At 33.7% G+C, this 12,957-nt stretch overlaps 1 protein-coding gene across 1 annotated transcript in view; it reads right to left on the minus strand.

Moving 5' to 3' along the window:
- CSMD3 (CUB and Sushi multiple domains 3) overlaps positions 1-12,957 on the minus strand; it is a 1,064,314-nt gene that overhangs the window by 820,068 nt on the left and 231,289 nt on the right. The window contains exon 4 of the mRNA XM_004265377.3: positions 8,441-8,635. Coding sequence (XP_004265425.1) covers positions 8,441-8,635 — 195 coding nt within the window. The remainder of the gene's footprint in view (positions 1-8,440; positions 8,636-12,957) is intronic.

Consider the following 12,957-nt stretch of genomic DNA (forward strand, 5'->3'; position numbering starts at 1 on the left):
GATAGATAAAAGCCATAGAGGTTAGAACAGGAGTCAAAGAAAATATGCCTGAAGGGACTTGAAGACGACGAGTAGGGAAGTAGAGTATATGCCCTGGCAAAAACAAACAAAATGGCAACAAAATCTACAACAAAAACAGAAGTGCTGGTTGGAAGTTTAGACTTGGATATAAGTATAAATGATATTATCCATCAAGATTTTATTGACTGTAATTACTTTTTTTAAAGAGAAGATGGTAACAAGTGCTAAGGAAAAGTGGAAAGATAGAGCTACATAAATAACTTTGTATGTAACTGACACTTTACATATGCTATCATATTAAACTCCAACAGTACTGTGATTTTGGTATTTCTATCTATTAATTCTATTATAGCTAAAGAAATAGTTTCTAAAATAATGTAATTTTTGCTCAAAGGCCCTAGTAGGTAAGTGGAAGAATGAGTATTTAGATTCAGATCTTCCTGACCCCATAGGCTCTTAGCTGAAGGGAAAAAAGGAGCCCCACAAAGGAAATTAACTCTAGGATAGTGTTGGGAATACTCCACTGAAACCTCTTAAAACACTTCTTGGTTTTAAGTACCTTAAAAAGTCCTTTTGATTAAGGGAGTTTTATGCATTTAAAAAATTGACTAAACATTTTTGGACTGATTCACATATAAAACCCCATTTACTCTCTTGTTATTAAACATTTTTGAAGAGAGATGCAAATAATTTTGGTGAAGTATCAAAGGGATAACGAGCTAAGGCTTTGGAACCTGACAGAATGGGTTCAAATCTGGCATCCCCCCCACCACACCCCAAATCAGGAAAAATTTCTTCATCAGACTCTAATGTTTCTGTACATCTTGCAAGCAGAGATTCCAACTGTCCTTCTTCTCTTTGTACCAAACTATCTTTTCAAAGGTATTTGTCCTGAAGCTCATGATTCCTCTCCTGTAACAATACATACTACATATGCAGATATCTCATACTCTTCATACATTCTATGGGAACTGGGCTTGGAGAACTGGCACAAACGCTGATGCTCTGTCTCCTGACACTTCTGTGAATAATAAACTCTCCTTTGTTTCTGACCCAAGAGTCTTGTGTCTTCTATCACCATCCAAGAAACTATGGCAGAGAAATCATTAATTCCAAGTCAAGTAAAATCTCAAACTCTTCATGGTTCTTGACATTTATTGAGTAACCTTGAACAATTTTTTTCATTTCTTTAGTTTCAGTTTCATACTGTGAAATTTAAAAGTGAGCATGCTTATAAATTTCCTAATATGCTATAAATACTTAAGCAAACGATACTTAATTAGCAGTCATAGAAGTAGATAGGGGTGCCATCAGCATCACTGTGGAACGAGAGATGCTCTCTTTGTCTCTCCTCTTCAAACTACAACCAGTAAAAATCCGTAACTCAACAAATATGACTTGGCCCAGCACACCAGGGTGCTGGAGAATTCCACACATTTGTACATGTAAAGGTGGGTGGACTGAAATACATAGAGAAGGCAGAATCAGAAGAAAAGCAGAGACAGTGCCTGAGATCCTGAACCCCCAACCACAGCAGCTGAGCGCACAGTCCCAGAGAACCTGGTAGCAGCAGGGAAGGAGGCATACATAACTCCAGCCTCCCAGCCACAGTGGCTCACAGGGAACCAGGCAGCAGTGGCAGTTGAGCCTGCAACTGGTCTCTCCATCCATGAAGGTGCCTACCACTGCAGCCCTGCCCATCCACAGCAGTAGCACATGCAAACCTAATAACCCCAGATGCAGTAGAGGCAACCGAGACTCCAGCTGACTCCCTACTCTCCTACTCCCTCCACTGTAGCAGAGCCTGAGACTCAGGAGATCCTGGGCACAGAGTAGGTTCTTGCCATCCCAGTGCCCCAGGTAATGATGCCAGCTACAACAGCATCATTAGCAGCAGCGAGGCACAAGCAGCTACAATGATGGTACAAGGCAATACCTCTAGCAAAGGTGGTAGAGGATGGAAACTGCTGATTCTCAAATATCACTACAGGCAGCTCAGGTAAGAGAAACCAAAAACAGTGCTATAGCACAAGCTGCTGAAAAACAAAAGAAAGGCCACTGACTACTAATCTGTTAAATCATTAGAATCAAGGAAATAAAGAACATTCATCTAAAGAAGAAATGTATCCACTACTTCAAATGTGCCGGCATAAGAACAGCTCATCAAGCCCCATGAAAAACCATGGTAACACAGCATCACAAAAAAGAAAATTCTCCAGAAACCAAACTTAAAGTCACACTTATGGAGAATTATCCAGAATCCAACAGCACATTAAAAGGATCATACAACATGATCAAGTGGGATTTATCCCAGGGATGCAAGGAGTTTTCAATATCCACAAATCAATCAGTTTGATATACCTCATTAACAAACTGAATAAAAACCATATGATCATCTCAATAGATGCAGCAAAAACTTTTGATAAAATTCAACATACATTTATAAGAACTATCCAGAAAGTGAACATACAGGGAAAAACCCTCAACATAATAAAGGCCATATATGACAAACACACAGCTAACATCATACTCAATGGTGAAAAGCTGAATACATTCCCGCTAAGATCAGGAACAAGACAAGAATGCCCACTCTTGCCACTTTTATTCCACATAATTTTGGAAGTCCTAGCCACAGCAATCAGAGAAGAAAAGAAAGAAAAGGAATCCAAATTGGAAAGGAAGCTGTAAAACTGTCACTGTTTGCAAATAACATAATACTATACATAGAAAATCCTAAAGATGCTACCAGAAAACTACTAGAGATCAATGAATTCAGTAAAGTTGCAGGATACAAAATCAATATACAGAAATCTGTTGCATTTCTATACGCTAACAACAAAATAGCAGAAAGAGAAATTAAGAAAAGAATCCCATTTACCATCACGTCAAGAAGAATAAAACACCTACAAATAAACCTACATAAGGAGGCAAAAGACCTGTACTCCAAAAACTATAAGATGCTGATGAAAGAAACTGAAGACCACACAAGCAGATGGAAAGATATACCATGTTCTTGGATTGGAAGAATCAATATAGTTAAAATGATCATATTACCCAAGGCAATCTACAGATTAAATGCAATACCTATCAAATTACCAATGGCATGTGTCACAGAACTGGAACAAAATTTTTTAAAATCTGTATGGAAACACGAAAGACCCCAAATAGCCAAAACAATCGTGAGAAAGAAGAATGGAGCTGTAGGAATCATGCTCCCTGACTTCAGACTATACTGCAAAGCCACAGTTATCAAAATAGTATGGCACATGCACAAAAACAGACACATAAAAATGACAGAAAGTCCAGAAATATTCCCACACATTTATAGTCAATCTACAACAAAGGAGGCAAGAATACACAATGGAGAAAAGACACTCTCTTCAGTAAGTGGTGCTGGGAAAACTGGACAGCTGCATGTAAATGAATGAAATTAGAACATTCTCTAACACCACATACAGAAATAAACTCAAAATTGATTAAAGACCCAAATGTAAGACTGGATACTATAAAACTCCTAGAGAAAAACATAGGCAAAACACTCTTTGACATAAAACACAGCAATATTTTATTGGATCTGTCCCCAAGGATAATGGAAACAAATGCAAAAATAAACAAATAGTATCTAGTTAAACTTAAAAGCCTTTACACAGCAAAGGAAACTATAAACAAAATAAAAAGACAACCTATGGACTGGGAGAGAATATTTGCAAACAATGCAACCAACAAGGGGTTAATTTCTAAAATATACAAACAGTTTATACAACTCAATATCAAAAAAACAAACAACCCAGTCAAAAAATGCACAGAAGACTTAAATAGACATTTCTCCAAAGAAGACATACAGATGGCCAACAGGCACATGAAAAGGTGCTCTACCTCACTAATTATTAGAGAAATACATGTCAAAACTACAATGAGGTACCACCTCACACCAGTCAAAATGGCCATCATCAAAAAGTCAACAAATAATAAACGCTGGAGAGGATGTGGAGAAAAGGGTATCCTCCCACACTGTTGGTGGGAATGTAAATTAGTGCAGCCACTGTGGAGAACAGTATGGAGGTTCCATAAGAAACTGAAAATGGATCTACCATATGATCCATCAATCCCACTCCTGGGCATATATCCAGAAAAGATTAAAACTCTAATTTGAAAAGATATATGCACCCTAATGTTCATAGCAGCACTATTTACAAGAGCCAAGACATGAAAGCAACCTTAATGTCCATCAACAGATGAATGGATAAAGCAGACACAGCACACATATATACATATATATACACACACACATATATATATATATATACATACACACACATATATTTATAAAATATTCCATTACACATATAATGGAATGTTACTCAGCCATAAAAAGGAATGACATAATACCATTTCCAGAAACATGGATAGACCTAGAAATTATCATACTAAGTGAAGTAAGTCAGACAGAGAAAGACAAATATCATACGATATAACTTATACGTGGAATTTTTTAAAAATCATACAAATGAACTTATTTACAAAATAGAATTAGACTCAGAGACAGAATACAAACTTATGATTACCAAAGGGGAAGGGGGGGAGGGATAAATTGGGAAATTGTGAATAACAGATATATAAAATAGATAAACACCAAGGACCTACTGTATAACACAGGGAACTACATTCACTATCTTGCAATAACATATAATGGAAAAGAATATGAAAAAGACTAGACAAGATATAACTGAATCACTTTGCTGTACACCTGAAACACTGTAAATCAACTATACTTCAATAAAAGAAGACTATTTTATTTATGAGATGTTTTATATAAACCTCATGGTAACCATAATACATAAATCTAGAGCAGAGACACAATAAGGAAAGAAAAAAGAAACTGAGAACTATATCATAGAAAATCACCGAAATAAAATGGCAGACAGAAACAATAGAAAAAAAGAAACAGAGATATAGAGCAACCAGAAAAAAAAATGGAAGTACGAATGTAAATGGACTGAATTCACCAATTGAAACACAGAGTGGGTAGACAGAATACAACACAACAGCCAACTATATGCTCTCCAGGAGACTCAGCTCAGCTCTAAAGACAAGCACAGACTCAAAGGGAAGGGATGGAAGATGACACTCTAAGCAAATGGCAGCCAAACGAAAGTGGATGTAGCCATATTCATATGAGACAAAAGAGAATTCAAACCAAAAAATGATAAGGAGACAGATATGGAAATACTATAATGATAAAAGGTACAATTCATCAAGAAGACACAACAGTTATTAATACATATGCCCCTAAAATAGGAGCACCAACATATATAAAATAATTATTAACAGAACTAAGTGAGAAACTGAGAGCAACACAATAATAGTAGGGGATTTTAACATCCCACTTACATCAGTGAATGATGATCCAGAGAGAAAGTCAACAAGGAGACAGTGGCCTTAAATGAAACACTAGATAAAATGGACTTAATAAATTTACAGAACATTACATCCAAACGTGGAACACACAACCTTCTCAAGTGCACATGGAACATCTCAAGGATAGAGCATTTCTTGGAACACACAAAAAAGAGTCTCAGTAATTTAAGAAGACTGAAATCATATCAAACATCTTTTCTGATCACAATAGTATGAAACTAGATATCAATTACAAGAAGAAAGCTAAAAAAATCACAAATATGTGAAACACAAACAGCATGCTACTGAACAACTATTGGATCAATGATGAAATCAAAGGAAGATTAAAAAATACACCTGAAGACAAATGAAAATGAAAATACAACATACCAAAACTTATCGGATGCAGCAAACGTGGTACCAAGAGGGCAGTTTATAGCCAAACAGCCCTACCTCAAGAAATAAGAAAAATATCAAATATACAATCTAACCTAAAAGAACTAGGGAAAAAAAAAAAAAAAAGAACAAATCCCAAACTGAGTAGAAGAAGGGAAGTCATACAGATCAGAGTAGAAATAAATGAAAAGAGACTAAATAGACAATAGAAAAGATCAATGAAATTAAGAGCTGGTTCTTTGAAAAGATAAACCTTTAGATAAACCAATCACTAAGGAAAAAAAAAGAAGAAAGAAGGTGCATATAAATAAAATCTGAAAAGAAAGGGAAGAAGCAACAAAAGATATCACAGAAGTACAAAGGATTATAAAAGAATACTACGAACAGCTATACACTAACAAATTGGACAATCAAGAAGAAATGGATACATTCTTCGAGTCATACAATGTTCCAAGACTAAATCATAAAGAAATAAAAAATTTGAATAGACAACTGATAAGGTAATTAAAACAATGATCAAAAACCTCACAAAAAACAAAATTCCAGATCCAAAACGGCTTTTCAGGTGAATTCTACCAAATATTCAAAGAATATTTAACACCCATTCTTCTCAAATTTTTCCAAAAAATTGAAAAGGAGGAATGCTTCCTAACTCATTTTATGAGGCCAACATTACCCTGATACTAAAACCAGGCAAGTACACACAAGAAAAGGAAATTACAGGCCAACATCTGATGAACATATATGCAAAAATTATGTTTCTTTTAATGTTACTATTTATGTTACTATTAAAATTATGTTACAACAAATATTACTAAACTGAATAACAACAATGCATTTTAAGAGAGCATACATCATGATCAAGTGGGATTTATTCCTAGAATTAAAGGATGGTTCAACATCTGCAAATCAAGCAATGTGAGATATATATATATATATATATATATATACACACACACACACACGTATCTGTGTGTGTATATATACGTACACACACACACATATATCACATTAACAAAATGAAAAATAAATATATGTTCCACTCAATAGATACAGACAAAGCATCTGACAAGATTCAACACACATTTATGACAACTCTCAATAAAATAGGTATAGAAAAGAGTATTTCAATGTAATAAATGCCTAGAAGACACAAAGAAATGGAAAGATATTCCACGCTCAGCTCATGGATTAACACTGTTAAAATGTTAGAAGAATTAACATTGGAAGAATTAACACTGTTGAAGCATCCATACTACCTAGAGCAATCTACAGATTCAATGAAATCCCTATCAAAATTCCGGCAATATTTTTCACAGAAACTGAACAAAAAGCCCTAAAAATTATATGGAACCACAAAAGACACCGAGTGGCTGAAGCAATTCCAAGGAAAAAGGACAAAACTGGAGATATCACACTGATTTCAAATTACATTACAAAGCTATAATAATCAAAACAGCATGATATTGGCAGAAAAACATACATAGAGCTCAAATGGAGTAGAATTGAGAGCCCAGAAATAAAACTACATATATATGGAAAATTAATTTATGACAAAGCAGCAAAGAACACACAATTGACAAAGGATAGTCTCTGCGGTGAAAGGCACTGTGAAAACTGGACAGCCACGTGCAAAAGAATGAAATTAGACCGCTATTTTATGCCATATACAAAAATCAGCTCAAAATGGATTAAAGACTTGAATTTAAGACCTAAAACCATAAAACTCCTAGAAGAAAGCATAGACAGTACATTGTTTGTCATCGATCTTAGCAATATCTTTCTGGATATGTCTCCTAAGGAAAAGGAAACAAAAGCAAAAATAAACAAATGGGGCTACATCGAACTAAAAAGCTTCTGAACGGCAAAGCAAAGGACCAACAAAATGAAAACACAATCTAATGAATGGGAGAAGATATCTGCAAATCCTATAATAAATAAGGGGTTAATAACCAAAATAGAAAAAGAACTCATAAAACTCAACAACAACAACAAAACCTGATCAAAAAATGGGCAGATGACTTGAGATCATGATTTCTCCAGAGAATTTTTGTGGGCAAGATTCATGCATGAATTCAGCTAATGTTGAACATGTTCTGTCTTCCAGGCTATGTACTTTGTCTACATTAGTATATTACTATGTTTTCCCCATAATACAAGTGATCCTTATTAGTATCAATAATAAATTATACAGCATTCTTAATTTCACGAACTCCCATGCTAAACTCTCTACCAGAAATCTTTAAAAGGTTCATAGATTCAGTCAATATTTCAAAATGAAAACAAAATCATGATTTTGACAGCCTAACTAAATTTCTATGCATCATAAACTCCATGTTTTTCCAGTACAAACATCAAGACACATATATACACAATGTATGTATAAATATGTATAGAAATATAAAAATATAATCCATTGTCTCATTTCACAAGTAATGTTGTCCTAAGTATTTTTCTTAATCTTTCATGTACTGTATGTGCTTTTTCTAAGCTTCAGATTTTATAAAAGAAACAAGCACCAAATATGTTTTGCAAATATACTGTCTGATTATCACTCTTATTTTTAAAATATTTTCATTATGTCAAACCAATATTCAGTCAACATAAACATTATTTTTTTCTTTACCTCTACAGATGGGAACAGGAAAATCCCATGAGGCTGTATTAACTGAACTGGCTATACAGGTGAGTTGAGGGTGGCCGTCAAGGATATATCCAGTTACACAGCTGTAGCGGATCTTGTCCCCAACATCGAACCTTGTACCATATAGCACACCTTTGGGTGGAATTCCTGGGTTTCCACAAGAGCTACTCTGCAATTCTATAGAAGGGAGGGAAAAGAAGAGTTTACAGTTATTTTAATATATATTTTAACATTTTATATTTATAAAATTATATGTAGATACAGGTGTCTTTTTTTTTCCTTTTAAGAAGATTTACAGAGAAATGGAAATGTCTGCTATTTCAATTACATAAACAGAGAAGTATGGGAAAGGAATGAAATTTTACTGAATAGATATTAGGTGTCATTCTTCATGCCAGCAAAATTTAGATACTTTATATTGTTTAAGTTTGTGGCTATTTTTTAAATTAGTATTTATTACTCATATTTTACAGATGAAAAGATCAATACCATTTATGTGGCTTCTTCAAAGTTACATTCTACTAACATAATAATATGCAAATCAAGTTTCATCAGTATGCTCTCCATTACTCTGATGCTTCTACTTAACCCTCAACCATGAATATTTATCTGAAAAAAAATATAGTCTGGGTGGAAACTTTTTTTCATTTAAATAAGAAAAATATAGTGCAGCAAAAAATGGACATATTTTTGAAGCTGGAGAGATTGGAATAGAATTCCAGCTCTAATATGTGTTTAACCTGGAGAATACAATGAGAATTATCATAGTAAGTGCATACATTTGTGAACTTTTAATTAGATCAATACGCAAAATATCTGGAAATTGTCTGATATTCACCTATTGCCCTGTTATTTTATTAGTTGATGCTTAAAAGTATACAAGTATACAAACATAAGAGATTTTTTAAATAATAGTCATCTCAGAGAAAAATACATTTTCACTTTAAGTGAAAAAAATAGAAAAAATATAAAGAAATAGCAGAAGTTGGGGAGAATTATTTTTTTCTTATAGTATATTCTAAATTTTCTATTATATTACCTTTACATTATATTACTTTTATACTACAAATAATAATCAATAGAAATACAAACAGTAAGGAATGAATGGACTAAAAGGTATTCCAGTTTGAGTAAAGTCTATGGCTTACTTAATAGTATTATACAAATGTTAATTTCCTAGTTTTGATAACTGTGCTATGGTTACATAAGCAGTTAATATTAAGGAAAGCTGGATAAGAATATGTATATGGGAACTCTGTACTATTTTCACAATTTACCTAAAAGTCTGAAATTACTGCAAAATAAAAAGGTAAAAAAGACATCGCAATGCAAAAAAAAAGTATGTTTCCAATTAGTCTTGATATTCATCCTATTTCAGTTAGTATTCCATGCAATATCATTTTACATTAAATCAAATAATTATAAACTACTAATATTGAAAATATCAATAACAATAGTAAGTAAAAATACAATACCAAAATAAAACACACTTCATAAAATGTAGATATAACTGTACAAAAGCAATCATAATTTATTGATAATTGGTACAGTAAACAAAGCTGAAATTTTATATTTTTACCCATAATATGCTTATAGTACTTTTGAGAGTGTTTCTTACGTGAATTTTTTTTTGTTTAATTTTTCAAGAGTATTGAAAAGAAAAATATCAATGATGAATTTCCAATGAGATCAGTGAGAAGTGTATTGAGGATTCATAGAACTTGCTCTATATACATTAGAAATGAAGTATATACTTTTAGTTTAAAGCAATTATTTTAGGTTCTCAATCCTAGAAAAGAACTTGGTGAATATTAATTAAATATCAATGGTTTCTATAAATAACAGGCAATTTCCTTAAGCTTCCTCACCATTTAATTATACATTATAAACTGATATCTGTAAAATATTTTAAAATATCTGTAACCAAGATTAATGATTTCTAATATCTCACTTTACTATTTCTCAAAGGCATATTTTATAGATTCATTTTCAGTAAAATTTAAAACATATTTATTGTCTATAAATTTTCAGCCATTCTTTGCAAAATACTTTTGAAATGAACAGTTTATTTTGAGATAGTTAATTTTTTAGAAAATTCAATTGATTAATAGATGAGATGTTTGCTGTAAGAGATGGTGATTAATAGATGAGATGTTTGCTGTAAGAGATGGTAAGGTTAATAAGTTTTGATGAAATGAGTAAGAATTCAATCCCTTGAATATAGTAATAAAAAAGGAAATACTTTTAATGAAACTACCACTTGTGTCCTTAGCTTCAATCCACTCCTTTCCCTCTCACCCCTAAGAAATAATTAAGGTCAGGACTTCAATTATCATGAAGTTATATATCTAGGGGAAAAAGCAGTTTCCAAATTATTTTACAAGAAGTGGTTAGGTGTAGGAATGAAAGGAAGAAAGAAGCAAGCTCTAAATAGTTGCTATACTCAAACTTAACTTTTATTTAAATGAACAAACATGCATTAGCCAGAAAAAAGTACCTAAAGCAAAAGGAAAACATGAAGTCAATCTGTGAATTAATAATAACACTGGTTGGAATTTTAATAGATTACCTAATCTAGCCCTTGCCTTGTGGCTGAATTATTTCTAAACCAGAAAACAGATAAGAATTTAGCCTGTTTTGAAATGAAACTCAAAGAAGATAATTCCAAAATATATCTGGTTCTCACCTTCAGAAATTCCTGCTTTCATTTGCCCTTGTTCTTTAACCTTCAAAAACCACCACCTACCCATCATTCTCTGTACATTGAGTAACCCAAGAAGACAATTATTAGGATGCTTCACATTCAGGTTTAATAGATCCCAATTCTATAGTCATTGATCATGGATTCTATTTTTTGTGCCCTCCTAACTCTTTAATTTGGGACTTCTCTCTAAGCTGTTTATATCCATTTTAAAACGCAGAGCCAAGAAAGATGTTTTATTAACTGGAAGAATTATATAACCCACCATTAAAAAACCTGCTATATTCTGATTGAACATTCACTTTTTTTAATTTTTTTTTTTCTTTGCGGTACACGGGCCTCTCACCGTTGTGGCCTCTCCCGTTGCAGAGCATGGGCTCCGGACGCGCAGGCTCAGCGGCCATGGCTCACGGGCCCAGCCGCTCCGCGGCATGTGGGATCTTCCCGGACCAGGGCACGAACCCGTGTCCCCTGCATCGGCAGGCGGACTCTCAACCACTGCACCACCAGGGAAGCCCGAACATTCACTTTTTATTCTTGATTTTTTTAAATAAATAGTGCTGCACATTTGAACTTTTAAATAAAATTAGCTTTTTCATTACTATAAGAATTTTGGAACTAGCTTTAGATTAACTTTTTAAACACTGTTTCTACCAGCTATCAAGAGTTTGAATTTCGGAAAAAAATGAAGATATACGTGGTAGGTCACGTTCAGTAATACAGATTACAAACTAATCATTAATACACATGGTATTTACAAAGTAATATTGTTTATTATGAAATCATTCTTAAAGAAAATAGAGATTTAAGCATAAAATAAGAATTTTCATGTAATTCATTAAATGTACATGCAAGATAACCACATCGTGCTTGTCACTTCAATGTGTTTCTGAAGCAGATGATTACATCTAAAAGCAGAATTGCTGAACAGACTACAGCTATCTTTCTTCACCAACAGATGACACATATATCAATCAAAAGGTTTAGGTGATTAAAATAAAACTACAGAACCTGATAAATCTCATTTGATATTCCATAATGCAAAGTTTAAAATGGGACTGGAGTGTGTTGGTGGGGTACTATCAAGTTATATTCACCATACTGTTGGTTGAGAATTGATCAAATTTTTTAATGCAAAGATTACTAAATAAAAGAAACTCCCGGGGCTTCCCTGGTGGCGCAGTGGCTGAGAGTCCGCCTGCCGATGCAGGGGACACAGGTTCGTGCCCCAGTCTGGAAAGATCCCACATGCCACGGAGCGGCTGGGCCCGTGAGCCATGGCCGCTGAGCTTGCGCGTCCGGAGCCTGTGCTCCGCAATGGGAGAGGCCACAAGAGTGAGAGGCCCGCGTACCGCAAAAAAAAAAAAGAAACTCCCTATGTACTAAAGATTTATTTGAATATACTCTTGGAATTATGCCACGAGATCATGTTTGTAAGACAAAACTGAAATACTTAGGGTGGACAGTTTAGTGAATTGAAAAGATAACTGGAAAACATGTCTGAAGACTTTACACTCAAAATACGTCTCTAAAAATGTCAGAGACCCTTTATTTAAATTTACTGCTCTATCCACAATAAATTATTGTGCATTTGTTGGAAAGATGTATATTTTATTTATCTTCTCTCTTCTCACAGATATTGAAATTATCAGCAAGTAACATGAAGGAATTTGGTAACAAACTATTCTAAAGTGTAAAGGATTGTTGATACAGCAATTACTTGGGAGAGATCCAAGATAAACAAAAATCTAATTGAGTTATAGAGGTTAGAGTTTAGTGACATTCATCTATATTAGTT

Source organism: Orcinus orca, chromosome 17 (genome assembly GCF_937001465.1).
Source record: "Orcinus orca chromosome 17, mOrcOrc1.1, whole genome shotgun sequence".
Taxonomy (NCBI): Eukaryota; Metazoa; Chordata; class Mammalia; order Artiodactyla; family Delphinidae; genus Orcinus; species Orcinus orca.